Raw genomic sequence first — 17,198 nt, 5'->3', positions numbered from 1 at the left:
ATTGAATTTTATTATAGTTTCATTACTCGAGAACAATGCTTGATGGGTTAATCTAAGTTGACTTGGATTATTTTATAAGGTTGTTTTGGTCATGTGACTTAGGTTATAAGTTTGATATATTAACTCAAATTATTTTTTAATTTTTTTTAAATGTCATCTTTTAGTATTGTACTGATTAAAAAATAAATTTTATAATTTATTTTGATTTATTTTTTATTAGGCTATTATAATCTCATAACTCGGATAAAAAAGTTAACATGTTAACCCAGATTATCCCTAATCAATTTATATGTTATTATTTTAATATTAAAAGAATATATCATCTTAAAATTTTACATGGTTAAATATTATTTTCACAGGATGCGTGAATTGTTTTTTTACCAAAAAAATCGGATGAGTTACATCAAATAAATCCTCACACAATTTAATTTTTTCTCACTAAAAAAGAAGATTTAGCAGCATTCCAGTATTTTTTTATGTCCAGAGACAAATTAACTTGACCGGTAATATAACAGGGGTCAGTGATCTAGTCTCTGCAAAAAGTTTTCTCATGTTTAATTGATATCAATCAATACTTTAATGTTATATATATATATATATATATATATATATATATAACAAATAAAACAAACAAGTCACAACTATTAAATTAACTTTTAGATATATACATCTAGAACTCAACAACTTATAGTTTACTTACAATGATTAATCATGTATTACAATTCCAAATATCAATTTGATAAAATAACAATTATTATTATAATTAAATATAAAAAAACATGAGTAAGTTATTGTAACAATCCATGATGTTTTACTAACTTTATTTTTTTTAAAACAAATTCAAAATCTTACCACTCATTGAGGTATTTTAGTTTTTTTTTTTAATTTACGTACATCTATTGTTTATTATAGTATTCATGGGGTGGATCAATCTTTTCCTACTTTTTAGGCGTATTAAAATGATTTTATTGTCTCTTTAATTATTTAAAAAAAAGTTGGTGCTGCCGGTTATATTTTTATATTTTTAAATTTTTTTATTCATGTTAAAATAATTAAATTATTTTTTTAAAAATAAAATCTCATTTATCAGTGGTATTTTCACAATTTTTTTTCTATATGATATAATAAAGTAAGTGGATAAGCTTTATGGACATTTTAGTTTTTTATACATAATAAAATTATTTCACTACCCTCTGTCCAGACAAAAGTAAAGATTATGTGCAAGGTTTTTATCATTTTTTACCCTCGGCTATTTTGTTATACTTAATAGAATAAAGGTGTTATTTGATTTTTTTTTATAATTACAAAATATTATATATATACATAGTTGGTGCATGCTATGCTCGTGCAAGGCAATGAATATTGCACACATTTTAAAAATGATGTGTACTGTAGCATTCAATGATTAACATTGCCTTTCGCAATGGCATTAAAAATGTGCTAATAATTTTTTTTAAATTTTATATATGTTATTTAGTTTTTATTATTTTATTTTTTCAACTTTTTTATTAATTAAATTTTATTTTAAATTTGATCCCTTGTTATTTGATTTTTAAATTATTTTTATATTAAATTTGATTCTTATTTTTATTATTGTTTTTTGTTTTTTATATCTTTTTATTGTGTTTTTCTTAATTTTATTCTTTAATATTTTTTTTTTTTGAGATTTGTTCTTTGTTTTTTCTTGTTTTCTATACGCAAACCCCAATCATATGGCCAGGATCACGAAATTCAAATGTTAAAACATGTTTATTTTGATTTTTTTAAGATTTTTTTTATAAAATTGATTTTTTTAATTTTTTTTTAGCATTAGTTTTTTTAACTAGTTTTTGTGCCTCGTTTTTCTTCATTTTTCTTTACTTGGGTTATGCCAATCCTATACTAATAGTCATGAGTAGTCACAAGGTTAATAAATTAACTAAGGTTAATTTAATTTTTTTAGAAAAAAATAAATATAAAAGCTTTTTCAACACATTATTAAACATAAAAAATTACCAATTATAAACCAAAATATTTATACACAAATCTAATTAAAAAAATTAATAATCAATAAAAAATAATTATAATTAAAATATTTAATCTTTCTATACATACTACACTCAATTATACTGTACTCAATTGCATTTATTAAAATTAAAAATAAATAAAGTTTTTGTTACGATGGGTGTGATACTCTAATATCGACAAGTGAAGGGACTTGCTAACTTGACATCTCACATACTTTAGGGCATCGTTAAGCTGCTAATAGGGTGGTTGAAATTGAAATAATTTTCAAACTATAGAGATCAAAATGAAACATTTAATAAAATATAAGGGCAAAATAAATACTTTACTCACGACGAAGTCCCCCATTGATTCATGGAATATCTCTTAAAAAGAAAAGAAAGGAACAAAAAGAAGAAATTCGTTTACCCAATAGATAAAGAATAATAATAATAAATAAAAAAACATAAAATATTCTCAGACAAGGTAGGGAAGCAATGGAGGTCCAAAGCTGACTCTTTATCTTTTCGTGTCTCTCTCCTTTTATTTTTCTAAAAATATCAAAGTTACCAGCTCTCTCTCCTTCACTCTCTGCACCAAAGCGACACCGTTCTCGTCTTTCTTCTCCTCTTCAGCTCCAATTCCATCTGGTACGTTACGATCTTCTATCTCTTCCTCCAAAAAGCGTGCCGTTCTCAACTCCTTTTCGGTATCTACTTGATCACTTGTAGATTAGTCAACCTTTTTTAAAATTAGGTTTTTTTTTCTTCATAATTGGGGATTTGTTTGGAAGCGGTAAATTTGTCTTGTTTTAGAGTAATTAATGGTCAATGATATTGAATAATCTGTATGGTTATTGAGAAAATCGAGTGAATTAATTAAAGAAACTGGATTGATGGGAAAGTTACTTTAAAAAATAAATAAATCTAGAGAAATTTTTATTTAGTTTTTAATGCAATTTACATGGTTGAGATAGAATTTGTGGTAATTGAGTACTTAATTGGATACTAAATGTGGGGTTGGTGTTGTTTTGGGTTCTTGAACAGGTAATTGATTGAAAGTTTTGATCTTTCATTTTTTGGAAGAAAAGGATCGGCATTAGCGTTTTTTGGTGGTCGAAAGCACAAGTTTTTGATCTTTAATGTTGGGGTTTTGAAGAAAACCCATGAAGATAGAAGTTAAGAATTCTGGGTTATTTGATTTTTCATGATTTAAGTTAGTCAGCTGGGCCAAGTGGTTTATTAGGATGTTTGGATTGCGGCTGAATTTTCTGTGTTGAATTAATGAGTTGCTAAACCTTCTCAGCTAAGAAATACTTGATGCTGATACTGTTGTGTGTTTTTTTTTTTGTTAAACAGAATCGGGATTGTTAAATTATCTACTGCTTGTGGTGTGTAGTAATTTAAGTTTCAGTGGGATATCTTTGTGAATTCTCGGGACAGGAGTGGAGACTGAAGCTGTAATTTTGTCCTGGTGATTCTATGCTTTCATCATTTTTAGCTGTGTCGTGGACTTAGATGGATGTTCCCTCAACGGAACTACATTCTGAAAGTCAGACTGACACTTTCCCGTTGTTAATGGAGCGGCCAGAGAATCTTAACAGTAGCACACATATTATTGACATACCAAGAAACATCGAGGTCCCTGGGTCACCATCTCATGATAGAATTTCAAGTGGGTTGGAAGCATCATCACATGAGGACAGACCTTCGAGTGGTGCGAGAGCACCTAGTACTCAGCCTTCAACATCTTTGTCTAATGGAACAAACTCTCGGAGCTCCTCATTAATAAGGAGAGGGGAAGCTCGTCGACGCAGGAGTCCTTTGAACTCTGGTTTATGGATTTCTGTTGAATTAGTTCTCACACTGAGCCAGATTGTTGCGTCTATTGTTGTTTTGTCTGTGTCGAGACATGAACATCCACATGCACCATTGTTTGCATGGATTGTTGGTTATGCATCAGGATGTGTTGCAACCCTGCCACTTCTTTACTGGCGTTATCGTTATCGCAACCAGTCTTTGGAGCAAGACCCAGCTCAAAATCATCAGGGTTCTGCCCATATTAATGTTCCTGCAGGACCATTTTCTCTTTCAGTCAGTAGGAATTCAGAAAGCGATGATCACCGATCTGCCACTACATCACCCAGAGGTGGCCAATATGCAGTACTAAATGCAAGGTATGACTTCTCATTGTAATTGCCATTTTTCTCTTCAAAACATATATTGCTCAGATACACTATATTTTCAATGTTGGATAAATGAATTTGTCCTGTCCCATTGCATGTACAAGGTTACAGTGTCATCCAGTTTGTTTGGTTTTATGCAATTTTTTGCTACTTTGCAGTTGGAGCTTCGTGCAAACCCAGCACGTAGCTGCATTACATGGGCTGGGAGTCCATGCTAGGTTCAATGTTTCTTTGAAGGGGTATGGACATTATTTGGTACCAAAAGCTAACTTAATGTTTGGACACCCATGTAATGCTTTGGGTATGATGAAGTTGGTTTTGATCTTCCATCCCTACTGGCCCACTCTTAGATAATTTTTTAAAGATAATGGGAAGTATCTAGTTATGTTCACTCCAAAGTGGGTCCTGGGAAAGAGAATATGGAGACAGTCTCGTCCTTTGGCCTTAACCCTTACTATTTTTCAGTGCAGATTGGGAGTTTAAATGTGTTAAAATTTGACTTGGGGAATTCGCATCTTAGCCCTTTTCTGATTTTCCAGTGCTTCTTTGACAGCAACCATTTTTTCAGTTCAAAATGATTACCTGTTTTAGGATGATCTGTAACTAGCCTTTTATTTAGGTAGTGTTGGGTAATGCATCTACACTGCATTTGAAAGTTCTTTTCAAGGTGCATTTGGGCTGTAATTCTGATATGCTAATGCTGAAAACATAGAAAAGAACTTGAAAAAAGTGTCAATTTGAGTTTTCTTCAGTCCAAATGCACTTTTATAAAAGCACGTGCACTACATTAGCAAACACACACTTAGTGTACCAACTGTTTGAGAAGTGGTCTTTGGATTGCCTGATTTATTTTTTCAGCATGATATGCTTTGGTTTCTCTTGGCTTTTATTTTTGTGCCAGTCATTGAAACCGTTTTTGAATAAAAAGCGAATTTCTTTAATTTATTTGAACATACAAATGTCTGGTTCCAAATATAGTTTTTGCTTGCAGACTCAAGGTTTTGGTGGAATACTTCAAAATGGCTTTGGATTGCTTTTTCGCAGTTTGGTTTGTGGTTGGCAATGTGTGGATATTTGGAGGCCACTCATCTGCTGAGGAGGCTCCAAACTTGTACAGGTATTGTCATGTCGCATTCATCACACATTTTCTACCTGGCATCCGAGAGAGCTCACTCTCATTTTTGCATCCTTTTACATTGCAGGTTATGTATAGTGTTTCTTACATTTAGCTGTATTGGATACGCTATGCCCTTCATTCTGTGTGCAACAATCTGCTGTTGCTTGCCTTGTATAATTTCCGTTCTTGGATTTAGAGAGGATCTGACACAGACAAGGGGAGCCACAACTGAATCAATTGATGCCTTGCCAACATACAAGTTTAAGTTAATTAAAAATAGAAATGGTGAGGATAGCAGTGCAGGAGCTAGTGATGGTGGGGTTGTGGCTGCAGGAACAGAAAAGGAACGAGTGATCTCAGGAGAAGATGCAGTGAGTGCTTACAGCTTCTTGGAGGATCCTTGTTGTGATCCTCGGAGATGCTTGGTTGTGATATTCATGGTGCATTGTCTCAATTCTTGTTATTGATACCGGTACTGATGATTTAATGTTGTAACTGTGACAGGTTTGCTGCATTTGTTTGGCAAAATTTGCGAACAATGACGAGCTGAGGGAGCTGCCATGTTCTCATTTCTTTCACAAGGAGTGTGTGGATAAGTGGCTGAAGATCAATGCATCATGTCCTCTTTGCAAGAGTGAGGTCGGTGAAAGTCTTTTAGGTTCTCTCTCTGGGTTAAGTTCTAGCCAGAGACGGGTGGAAAACGGGGCTGGTGCAGTGTTTTGATCCTCTATATAACACAAAATAGTAATATCATACATAAATAATTACGATTTTGACTATGCTGTAAAAATTATTTTCATTCTTCTCTTTTTATGAATCTCATGGATCAAAAATCTCTTTTAAGAATCGGTGTGGCAATCTCTCGCCAGTTTGCCTTTTAGCCACCAAAAGAGTAGAAACAATTGCCATTTGGCATGTCTCTGCTGATGTTTCTCCTCCTCGTCTCCTTTCCCTTAATTTCTTAGATCAGGCAATCTCTTCAATGGTTTACGAAACAACTAAACCACTGAGTACTCTATTCTATCTTGCAACAAAAATTCGAACTACTTTCCAATTATAATACTGAAAGCTGGGTTAACTCACTAGGATCTGTCGATTTGAGTTCTGTTTGTTTATATTATTGTGGATTGAAGATTTTCTAGCTAATACAAGCTTGAAGGCAATGATATATCTGCATGGATTTGACAGTGCACCCGCTTACTATTTTGTCGGCATGGAATGTTAATTTGCTGCAACACAATCAAGATGCGTTATCCCAACACTCTCACAAGCAGTATTATTAAATTCTCTGGCGAGTTTACTATTTAAAATTTAAAATTTATGAGACTTGGTTGCTTACAACATGAAAATAAATATTTTTTATTTTTTAAAAAATAATTTTATCTATTCAAAAGATAAAAAAATCTTTTAAAAATTAAATACATATAAAATAACTAATTTAAAAGAGATTATGTAAGCAAAATATAAAATAAAAGGGATATTAGTTTAATTTAATATAAATAAAAAATGAATTTAACAAAAAAAACATATAAAAAAGCAATAATTTTAAAAACAGAAGAAAAAAAGATTAGGTGTTATTGGGTATAGAAATCAAGCTAACCAGCTCGATTTATTTTGTTAAGCTCATATGCTTCGGCTATTTTTTTTATTGTAATTAAGGTGGATGACATACTGTTTGTCGAGAAAAAAAACACTTGTGGGAAAAATAATTTGAGAATAACATTAAAAAAATTAAAATTTTGAACAAATAAATCCATGATAAAATGTGAGAGGATGCATAGTTGTGTGTGTATGGTGAAAAATCTACACCCTTTAATGTTGTACTAAACTACACCCGCCTATGTTGTGTGTGAGGTCATTTTTTTCAACATAAAAAAAGGTCTAGGTATTATTAATTTTTTTTCTAGCAAAAAAAAATAAACCGTGTGAAAATTAATTTGATGTGATGTGATCTTTCTGATAGATCCAAATGCAACCCAAATAACCGATTAAAGTGTAGTTTCACCCAAGATAAATATATTAAGATGATTTTTTTATATATAAATATCAAGATGGTAACATATTAACTCGATTTTAGTCCATCCTAATTAACTTGTCAATTCACGTACTGAGTCATGAGACCATGATAACTTTATAGAAAATAGATCAAAATAAATAATGAAGTTTAATTTCTAATAAACTCGATGTTGAAGGGTGAAGTTGAAAAAAACACAAAAAAAAAGAACCCAAAAAAATTGCTCAGGTCAACTTGGGTTAATATACTAAATCTATGATTTAGGTAATGAGATAATGATAACTCAATATAAAACAAACTGGAATAAATTACAAAACACAATTCTCAATCGATTAAGTGTTAAAAGATGAAATTTTATAAAAAATTTGATTAAAAAAGGACATAAAAATAAATTGAGTCACCTAAGGTTAACCCGTCAAATCTATGACCCAAGTTATAAAACAAACATAATATCACAACAAGCAAATCAAGACAAATAATGAAATTTAACCATTCGATCAACTTAATATTGAATGATAAAATTGAGAAAAAAAATCTATTTAATTAAGATAATTTATCAAACTCATGGTTTGAATCATAAAACTAAAATAACTTTATTAAAAATAAATTAAAAAAAAATAAAACTTCAATCCCTCATGACTTACCATACCATTGAAAGATGAAATTGAAATTATAAAATAAAAAATGAAGAAGAAAAAAAAAAGAGAGAAGAAACTATTATAGTGAATAGTACTTCGTGAAGAATGGTAACATAAATTCCCCTACTCTTCTAGTTTTTTTTTAGTGTTAATGAAATTAATAATTATTGGTTTGTAAATTTAAATTGTCTCGTGCCCTTATATGTAAAGAGATTTAAGCAGGCGAGCCTAGCTACTATCCTGGACGACGAAGGTGATTTAACAAGCTAAATAATTTTAAATGGATCCATTTAAAAATATTAATACAATTCTCTTTATTTCAAAATGTTTCTCTTGCTTTTCATTTTTATTTGTCTTAAGACAATTGTTTATTCAATATATTACGTTACCATATTATTGCCCTAAATGATGCTGCGGTCAGATAAATATTTTTAATATAAAAAATATACAGGTGTTGTAAATTTTTTTAATTAGAAAAAAAATTTAATTAGAAAAAAATTAAAACTATTTAGATTAAAATGATATAATTCAATCTATTTGGTTGATTCAAAGATAACTTAGATAATTAGTGAAAATATAGTTTGATTAAAATTAAATATTTAAGATAATATTTTTTTATAAATATTAAGAAGACAATATATTAAATGAATAACTTAGTTAATTTACTAATTCGTATATTGAGTTATGAGGTCATGATAACCGTGTAGAAAATAAATCAAAATAAATTATAAAGCAAAATTTTAAAAAACTCTATGTTGAAGAATGATATTGCAAAAATCAATTGAAAAACACAAAAAAATAACTCGAGTCAACTCATCAAACTTGCAACATGGATCATAAAATTAGGATAACATAATAAAAAAATTAAAACAAATCATAAAACTTAATTCACAATCAACCGAGCATTGAAAATGAAATTAAAAAAAAAAATATTAAAAAACACAAAAAACAATTTTAGTCAACCATGGTTAATTAATTAAAATCGTTATCTAAATCATGAGAAGGGGACAACCCCACAAAAAATAAAATAAAATAAAATTAAAAAACTTAATTTTTAATTAATATAATGTTAAATGATGAAATTAAAAAAAATAATAATAAAAAATTCATGTCAATTACTTATTAAACCCACAACCTAAACAATATGCCTAAAACAACTTTATTAAAGTAGATTGAATTTTTTTTTATAAAACTAGATTTTTAATAAATAAAATATTTAAAAATAAAATTATTTGTTTTTTAAAGAAAATAAAATACTATTTTAATAAATAGTGTTAGAGAGCTGCAATTACCCTCTCTTCTTTTTTAGTGTTTTTTCTGTTGATAAAGAATATTGTGAAACTACTTTTTTTTTTATGATATATATATATATAATAAAAAATAATAGCAAGCCTGCACAATTAAAAATTTAGTATAATTTTAATAACCAATGAAGTCAACATAATTCAAGAAAAGAAATGAAGGTCCTTATCACGTGAGCAAGAGCATCTTGAAGGAAAGATACCATGTTAAATTGATAAAATAATATTTTAAATAGTATAAATATAATTTATTTTTTATTAGCTTTATTTTATTGATTTTGATTTTTTAAAGAAATATATAATAATAATATTTTTTTATATTTTATTTAAATATTTATTTTTTTTGAATATTTTGATATTTTATTTAAGTATTTTTTTTTAAATATATAAAACAAACATTGAAAAAGTTAAAATAATATTTATTAATATTTTACTTTTAAAATAATATTTATTAATTTTTCGCTTTTTCCAATTTAGTAGGCCCCTTGGAGTTGCTCTGAGGAGGTCTCATATCACATAAAAATCCACGTGTCACCCTAAGCTCTTTCTAGAAAAAATATAAAAGGTCACTACAAAACTCATTGCCTTCCGTATTTATCTTCTTCAGATTAGCTTTCTAGGGTTTCTATTCATCTCTCTCTCTTTCTCTATAGTTAAAAGCCAAAGCCTTTCTCTCTATATATTGCCGTCTCTCTCCCTGACTTATTGAGTTCGCGCGATTCTCTTATCAGGTAGAACTCACTACCGCTGCATCACTATTAGCGGAAATCAATACCCCCTTTGCATGCGTTTTGTGCTTCTCGAGAGGCGAATCGGTGCCTTTTGATGTGAAATTAGGGTTTTGAGTGTACTGTAGAAATGTGTTATTAGCTTGATTCGAGTTTGATTGCTTTTTTTTTTGTGGATGCGTGGATTTAATTAGGGATTACCAATCGAATTTGTTGATTACTTCATTCCTTTGTCCTTATTGGAAAATTTGAGACAGTTAATTAGATTTTTAATTAGTTTTTTTATTTGGTTTTCTGATGTTGAATGTTTCTGTATAATTATTTAACTAGAATTGAAATTTGCTGTTTTTTGAGGGTATTTCGATATAATAAGAGTTTACTGTGCTTTTTCGTTTCTTTCGTCGATATGTGATTTTCTGGTACTGATTTCTTTTCTTTTTTATTTAATGAGACTAATTTTATAGTGTAACCGTAACAAATATGTTGCATGCTGTTTTATAACTTGTGGGTGGCATCTCCTCTTCTAAAAAATTACCTTGAACTTGCCCATTATCTGGAAAGCTTTTTTCTTTTTTTGATTGGTGGATTTTTTCATCATGTTTGTAAGATATGGGAATCATTGTGCGGTGCAGTGGTAAAAACATTGGGATGCCAATTCTAATTGTGTTTTGCAAGTTCATGGGTGAAGTCTTGAGAGCAGCCACTTCATGCAAAAGTGCTGAAGGTTGAGACTGTATCAAGAACACACCCTCTTGGAACCCTGCTTAGATGGGATTTGCACTTGGCGATGGGCTTCTCATTTTGTATGGATTCATCTATATTTCAATACATTTCTTTGGGTTTTTGCAGTTTTATCTCTATAAATAATTGATACTTGTGGAAATTTGGTAGTCGATAAACGGGTATGCGCATGTGCATGCGGCTTACACGCTGTCGTTGTGTGTCTAATAGCTGTACATTCGCACAATCTCTTTGATATGAATGAACAAGCCATTTGTGGTGATCAAAAGATGAAATGAATCATTGCAGTCATCTTTGTGTAAAATTAAATCACTTCAGCATTGCTGATAAATTTCAAATGAATAAAGGGAGAGGTTTAAAGCTGGAAAATTTTGAAAGAGTTGTATTTTACTTGAATTTCTGATGTTCGTTTTTACTAGCTATATCGTGGTTCCTTATAATCCTCTTATTGTGGCCAGTTGACGTAGAGCTTTGGATTAATAATTTTACTTCAAACCAGCCATTGCTGTGTGCTATGGCAAAGAATATAGAGTACAGATTGTCATTTGTGTAAAAAATTCATTAGTTGTAACCCTCAGAAAAGAGTTATCGTGCCAGATGACTGACTTCCTGTTCAACACCTGTTTCATTTAAGAAATATAATTTCATCAGCTAAAAAGCTGGATGAATTCTAATTGGTTCTGAGAGTTCACTCAGACAAGAAATCTTGGTAAATTATGTAAAATGTGTCAGTGCTGATTTTAGAGATGGCAATGCTTTTGAGATTAAAAGTTGATATTTAATTGAAAAGGATTTTTGTGACATTTAAAATGCTAATGTTTTCAAGAAATCATCTTCAAAATCCACGTTTCTCTTCTGAGAATTCCAAACAAAATTACTCTGTTTTCCTTGTTACTGTGGGGTGCCATGTTACATGAATCTGATTCTCTGAATCATGTACTTTTCATAGGAGAAATTATTTGCAATGGCATTCCACCACCAAGTGATGAAAACACATTTGAAGCAGCTTACTGTCCAAAAACAAGTCATTTAGGTTATTGGCACTCGTGCCTGTTGGAGTGACATTTTATTGTAGTAAAAAGATGTAGATCTAAACATTTCACATGATTTTTTTTTTCTTGGAACCTTGATGTCTCTATTCTGAATGATCTAGACATGTAACATTGACTTCTATCAGACTTAAGTCGAGGAACTAATAGTGTCTTTGTATTGCAGTGACTTTTGCACTCCTTTTATGTTGATTGCCTAGCATGTCCAACAATCTAGTATCACAGCAATTATCAGTACAGAGCATCCAAATGGGTCAGCTGGAACACATTTCAAACAAGTTGGACTCGTCAATGCAAATGGGGTTGATGGAATCCAGAATACATGATCCTGCATTACAACAGATGTCCATGCCGGACATGCAAATGGGACGGATGGGACTGGGACAAAGTTCAACTGATGCACTATCACAGCAGATGTCAATATCAAGCAACCAAGTACCGTTCTCAGAACCTATGTCTAATAGCAATGTTTTGAAGAATTTCTCTGCACCAAATATGCAAACAAGACATATGGAACCACGAGCATACAATTTGATACCTGAGAAATTCTTACCTAAGAGGCAACTGGGAGACATGGAAACCATGTTTCATTCTTCTGGATCACAGCAGCCATCACTATTGAGCAAGCGAAAGGCCCCAATGGAACCTTCATCCAACAATTCTATGTCACAGAAGTTATCAATGCCTCCCAAGCGGGTAGCGCAAATGGAACATAGGCCGTGGTTGCTGCCAACTCCATCACCAAATACTTCTGGGACAAATCGTCCGCAAGCACCATCTAAGAGGCCAGCTTCTAGTAAAGCTGGACCACAGCAATCACCAGTTCAGAGAAATCAAACTGGACAGATGCTGCCATTTTCAAGGGCTCGCAATGAGTCTGATTCTGTGAGGTCCAAGCTAAGGCAATCACTAGCAGATGCCCTGGCCCTGGTTTCTCAACAGAAGGATAAAACTTTAAATTCTGGAAAGAACTCTGAAGGTGAGGCTGCAAGTGCTCAAGCACAGAAACACGAAGAGACTCAACCTATGGTACAAACTGCTGGTGCTGCTGGTACTGTTGACCCTATGTCTGATGAGCCCAAGGAATCCTTGCCCACAAGGGATGATTCTTTTACCCAAAACCATTCTGATGGCCCGAACACATCTCAGGAAACTTCCAACACTAATGGAAATGCTGGTTATTCAACACAGACCTCAAACCATGATGGACAGGGATTACAATCCAGTGTCATTTTCCGTGATGAGGATGTTTCATTTAGTGACAGCTTTTTTGTAAAAGATGATTTGTTGCAGGGAAATGGATTGTCCTGGGTATTGGAACCTGATGCAGAGATGGCAGAGAAAAAGGAGATTGAAACTGCTGAAACACAGCAAGGCCAGAAGCATAGCAAAGGTATTGGAAAACTAATCCAGGATCCCCAATTTTTGGCTTCTGAAATTGAAGCAGAACTCTTCAAGTTATTTGGAGGAGTGAACAAGAAGTACAAGGAGAAGGGCAGGTCTCTATTGTTCAATTTGAAGGATCGTAGTAATCCGGAGCTGAGAGAAAAAGTTATGTCAGGAGAGATTACTCCAGGGAGGCTCTGCTCTATGACCGCGGAGGAACTTGCATCCAAGGAGCTTTCAGAATGGCGGATGGCAAAAGCAGAGGAGCTTGCTCAAATGGTGGTTTTGCCTGATTCAGATGTTGATATCAGACGTTTGGTGAAGAAAACTCACAAGGGTGAGTTTCAAGTTGAAGTTGAACAAGATAGTGTCACAATGGAGGTTGCTGTTGGGACAAGTTCATTTACTCAGATGCCACCAAAATCAGAAGAGAAGGAAGCCTCTCCGCCTTCCAAATCTGATCAAATGAAAGACAAAGTGAATGCTGCTGACGACAAGAGAAATTTAGAAGAGAAGAAGGGTTCATATACGCTTACTATTCCTTCAAGTGAAGGGACTGATTTGATGCAAGGACTTATGGTGGATGATGTATTGAAGGATGCAGACTTTCTTCCTCCAATTGTCTCTCTAGATGAATTCATGGAATCCCTTGATTCTGAACCACCATTTGAAAATTTACCCTTGGATGCGGGAAAAGCAACACCCAGCTCTAACAATGATGACTCACAGGATGTGTCAGAAGCTAAGTCTCCTGCTGCAACTGCGAAGGATCTTGTTGGCAGCACTGCAGAAAAATCTGATAATGTGGAGGTAACTAACACATCACCTGAAGCTAATGGGAAATCCGTCAACATTCATGTAGAATCAGAAACGACACCCTCTGTTGGTGTATCCAAGGGGGAACATGTCTGGGAAGGCTTACTTCAGCTGAGTATTTCCATCATGGCCTCGGTTATTGGCATCTTTAAAAGGTTTGTGTTTTTGTAAACTAGCATTAATAGCATATATGCAGTTGCCTAATAAACTTTTCTTGTGATACAGATATAGCATTGAAATTGTCTCTCATCGTATTTTATGGGTCACTACTCACTACTTATGAAATAAAACTTGTAATTTCCCGCTGTCCAAGCATGCGTTACACCGGTTGGGTAGTGTTTCTAATGAATTATGTGGTGGTCATTGTGAAGCTTGTTACTTTTTGCTGATCTGGTTTTCTTGCTGCAGTGGTGACAAAACATCTGCAAAAGAGTGGTCTGGCTTCGTTGAGGTCAAAGGGAGAGTCAGACTTGATGCATTTGAGAAGTTCCTCCAGGAGCTTCCGATGTCCAGAAGTCGTGCTGTTATGGTATCTCAAGTTTCTTTTTGCTGTACTAAATTTCAGTTATGCTACTTTTGTTCAGAAAAGGGGGATATTTTTCTATCCATGCTTATTAATCCCACTCAACTGTTTCTGCAGCATTTGGCCGTTACATTTGTGGTGAACGACATCTTAATAAGAATTTTTTTGAATGGATGGCTTGATAAAAGTTTATATAAAGGAATAACCAAAATTTTACCTCCTATTATTTGATTTTTCAATTGCTGAATAAAGTTAGTTACTGGGACAAACAAATAATATGTGCAAGAAAGTTGCAGAATCTGTGAAACGCCACTTGCCGTTGGTTCTCAAGTCTCAAGCAAACAATAACTAGTTTAGTTTTTAGCGTTTCTCAGTAAAACTATTTATAAGATAGTTGCTTTCATTTGTTGCCTGCTGGATGCGAACGAACAGGGATAAGCTTTTCTTTCCCTTTCCAAAGGAAAGAGCGCAAAAATGCTAAATCATCCGGGAATGTTCATTTAACGGATGCCATTGCTTGGTTAGGAGATCTTCCCAGAAATCATAGCAGATCCATGATACTCTTGTACTCGGGATATATTGATGGAACATAAAATATCTTTCGATTCATTAACTACTTAATTTGGCATAGCCACAGCATGTTTAAATTTTGTCAGTGTCTGGCACACCCTTTGCCCATGAAATCTGATGCCATAGGGAGCATCTATGTATTTCTTTTTTTATTCTAGCTCAACTTGAAAAGGCCACCTTTACTTTCTCATGTTGCTAAATAAATTCTCTTGCTCTTGCAGGTTGTGCACTTCGTTTGCAAGGAGGGGTCCACGGAAAGTGAGAGGGAAAGTCTTAGAGAGGTAAGAAACGTGAAAAGTTCTGTTGCCTTTGATCACTCTTCAGCTGGTTTTCTCAATTGTAAAGTTGTGGCTGAAATTGCCTGCTGCAGGTGGCGGATTCCTATGTTTTGGATGAGAGAGTGGGTTTTGCTGAGCCTGCTCATGGAGTGGAACTTTATTTATGCCCACCTCATTTAAAGACACGTGAAAGGCTCATTAAGGTCCTCCCAAAGGACCAACTTGAGGCCCTTAATGCTGTTGATAATGGTCTAATTGGTGTTATTGTATGGAGAAAAGCTCAAATAACGTCAACAATATCACCTACCTCTGCATCACACCATAAGCACAGCTCAAAAAAGCAACAACACTTCACTTCTAGGAAGCACCAAGAAAAGGACACTAATATGAATGTGAATATTGCATCAAAACATCCCTTGCCTCCTCGTAGCGGAGCCTATCCCAACCCCCAACCTGATGAAGACGATGATGATGTGCCTCCTGGGTTTGGCCCTCCTGCTGGCCGGGATGAGGATGATTTACCTGAGTTTAACTTTTCTAGTAACTCTATGGCATCAAGGTCGCAGTTTTCAAACCAAAATCCTACTAGGGGATCGGGAATGCCCCCTCTGAATTCACCATATCACCAAACCCCTTCTCGTCCCGTAGATTTGAGGGAGCTTGTACACAGATATGGCCAACCTAAAACTAATGTTCCACCAATGCAGCCATGGAATGACGATGACGATGACGATGACGATATGCCAGAGTGGCACCCTGAAGAAACCCAACATCATCGTACACACCCTCAGTCAACCCATGTGCATGGTGTGCAGCAGCCTATTCTAAGAGCCCACATGGCGCAGCAAACGGCACATCAGACAATGTCACCATTGGGAACATCTCCAGCCATGCCTCAAGTGAATATGATGCATAGTCAACAAAATCTTGCTCCCTCTTTGCAGCAAGGCGCCTGGGTGGCTCCTCCGCCTGTTCCCCATGGCCATCCTGCTTATCAATCTAGTGGAGGGCAAGCGTATGGGTCGCCCGGGCAGGCCTGGCGCAGAGATGCCCCTAAAAGTAGAGGCTTTTGATTTCTTGTATTGTAAATGTTAGCGTTTCTCGTCTGTTTTCCGTCTTTATGGTTTTTTAACCACAATTTTCTTTTATTCGTCGCTATTGTAGTTAAATTTTCTAGAGCAAATCGAAGTTAGAATGCTACCCTTGCAGATATTAGCCGTTAATTAGATCAATTGAAGAGTATTACATACTGGTTCCTTGAGCTCCATCACAAAAATGATTCTCATGTAATTAATGGGGTTTAGCTTTTTAAAAAACTAACTTGCTCTAGAACAGAGAAGTTAATGAATCCAGATGTTTCATGCTGATAATGTCTGATTATGATAAGGAGATTCCAGATTCTTTGTGTGTGCGCTGTGGAAATTTTATGTTTCAGCCCGTCATGCTCTCCCTCTTCCCCTCTCTCTGATCGAAGGCGTATGTATTAGTCTTCTCTGGTTATAAAATATATCTAGACTACAATTGCTACTGGTGCTTTCCAGATGAAACAAACTTAGGAAACAGTGTTAGACTGAAATTTCCTTGCTCTTCTCTCCTCTTTATGCCAAGAAGCAACCACATGCATGATTTTCTCTTCTGTGGAAGCGATAAGGGGCTTCTGGCTAAGTCAAAGGGGGCACATCGTGTTGGATAAATGGCTATTTAGAACTGCTCTCTTCATCTTTTTGGTCAATCAATAGAAACCATCATTTTTTGCTGCTCTTGTTTTTTGCTTTTTTCATCTTCTGCCAAAAAAGTTTTTTCATGGCTATGCAATAATATAAATCTTGAGACCCCACGGAAACCTAGCATGAGAAGATGAGTTAGATC

The 17,198-nt window shown here is 33.7% G+C and overlaps 2 protein-coding genes across 6 annotated transcripts; both read left to right on the top strand.

Annotated features, from left to right (window-relative positions):
• The first annotated feature begins 2,425 nt into the window (after positions 1 to 2,425).
• Positions 2,426 to 6,217, top strand: LOC105122354 (C3H4 type zinc finger protein). Of its 3 annotated transcripts, XM_011021428.1 has the most exons (6): positions 2,426 to 2,633; positions 3,030 to 3,161; positions 3,342 to 4,159; positions 5,160 to 5,285; positions 5,371 to 5,656; positions 5,790 to 6,217. In XM_011021428.1, exons 3-6 carry the CDS (start codon positions 3,501 to 3,503, stop codon positions 6,006 to 6,008), a joined length of 1,290 nt encoding a protein of 429 aa, XP_011019730.1. In that variant the 5' UTR covers positions 2,426 to 2,633; positions 3,030 to 3,161; positions 3,342 to 3,500; the 3' UTR covers positions 6,009 to 6,217. The 3 variants fall into 3 exon arrangements, with proteins under 3 accessions (XP_011019730.1, XP_011019729.1, XP_011019728.1); XM_011021427.1 differs by lacking the exon at positions 3,030 to 3,161 and having other exon boundaries at positions 2,426 to 2,692; XM_011021426.1 differs by lacking the exon at positions 3,030 to 3,161 and having other exon boundaries at positions 2,427 to 2,633.
• Positions 6,218 to 9,821: 3,604 nt separating this feature from the next.
• On the top strand, positions 9,822 to 16,693 carry LOC105122353 (uncharacterized). 3 transcript variants are annotated; one of them, XM_011021424.1, is made up of 6 exons: positions 9,822 to 9,969; positions 10,599 to 10,769; positions 11,923 to 14,113; positions 14,367 to 14,487; positions 15,273 to 15,332; positions 15,422 to 16,693. In XM_011021424.1, exons 3-6 carry the CDS (start codon positions 11,958 to 11,960, stop codon positions 16,400 to 16,402), a joined length of 3,318 nt encoding a protein of 1,105 aa, XP_011019726.1. In that variant the 5' UTR covers positions 9,822 to 9,969; positions 10,599 to 10,769; positions 11,923 to 11,957; the 3' UTR covers positions 16,403 to 16,693. The 3 variants fall into 3 exon arrangements, with proteins under 3 accessions (XP_011019726.1, XP_011019727.1, XP_011019725.1); XM_011021425.1 differs by having other exon boundaries at positions 10,574 to 10,769; XM_011021423.1 differs by lacking the exon at positions 10,599 to 10,769.
• The last annotated feature ends 505 nt before the right edge of the window (positions 16,694 to 17,198 follow it).

The sequence above is a fragment of the Populus euphratica genome, unplaced genomic scaffold (genome assembly GCF_000495115.2).
Source record: "Populus euphratica unplaced genomic scaffold, PopEup_1.0 scaffold19.1, whole genome shotgun sequence".
In the NCBI taxonomy this organism is placed as follows: domain Eukaryota; kingdom Viridiplantae; phylum Streptophyta; class Magnoliopsida; order Malpighiales; family Salicaceae; genus Populus; species Populus euphratica.
This window is presented reverse-complemented; position numbering and strand designations above follow the sequence as displayed.

Excerpts from the sequence above, each read along its gene's own strand:
- LOC105122354 (XM_011021428.1), top strand. The coding sequence starts at position 3,501 with ATGGATGTTCCCTCAACGGAACTACATTCTGAAAGTCAGACTGACACT. Across the intron at positions 4,160-5,159 it reads TATGCAGTACTAAATGCAAG|ACTCAAGGTTTTGGTGGAAT; the intron begins GTATGACTTCTC and ends TTTTGCTTGCAG. Across the intron at positions 5,657-5,789 it reads TGATCTCAGGAGAAGATGCA|GTTTGCTGCATTTGTTTGGC; the intron begins GTGAGTGCTTAC and ends TAACTGTGACAG.
- LOC105122353 (XM_011021423.1), top strand. The coding sequence starts at position 11,958 with ATGTCCAACAATCTAGTATCACAGCAATTATCAGTACAGAGCATCCAA. Across the intron at positions 14,114-14,366 it reads GTTATTGGCATCTTTAAAAG|TGGTGACAAAACATCTGCAA; the intron begins GTTTGTGTTTTT and ends TTCTTGCTGCAG. Across the intron at positions 15,333-15,421 it reads AGAGGGAAAGTCTTAGAGAG|GTGGCGGATTCCTATGTTTT; the intron begins GTAAGAAACGTG and ends TGCCTGCTGCAG.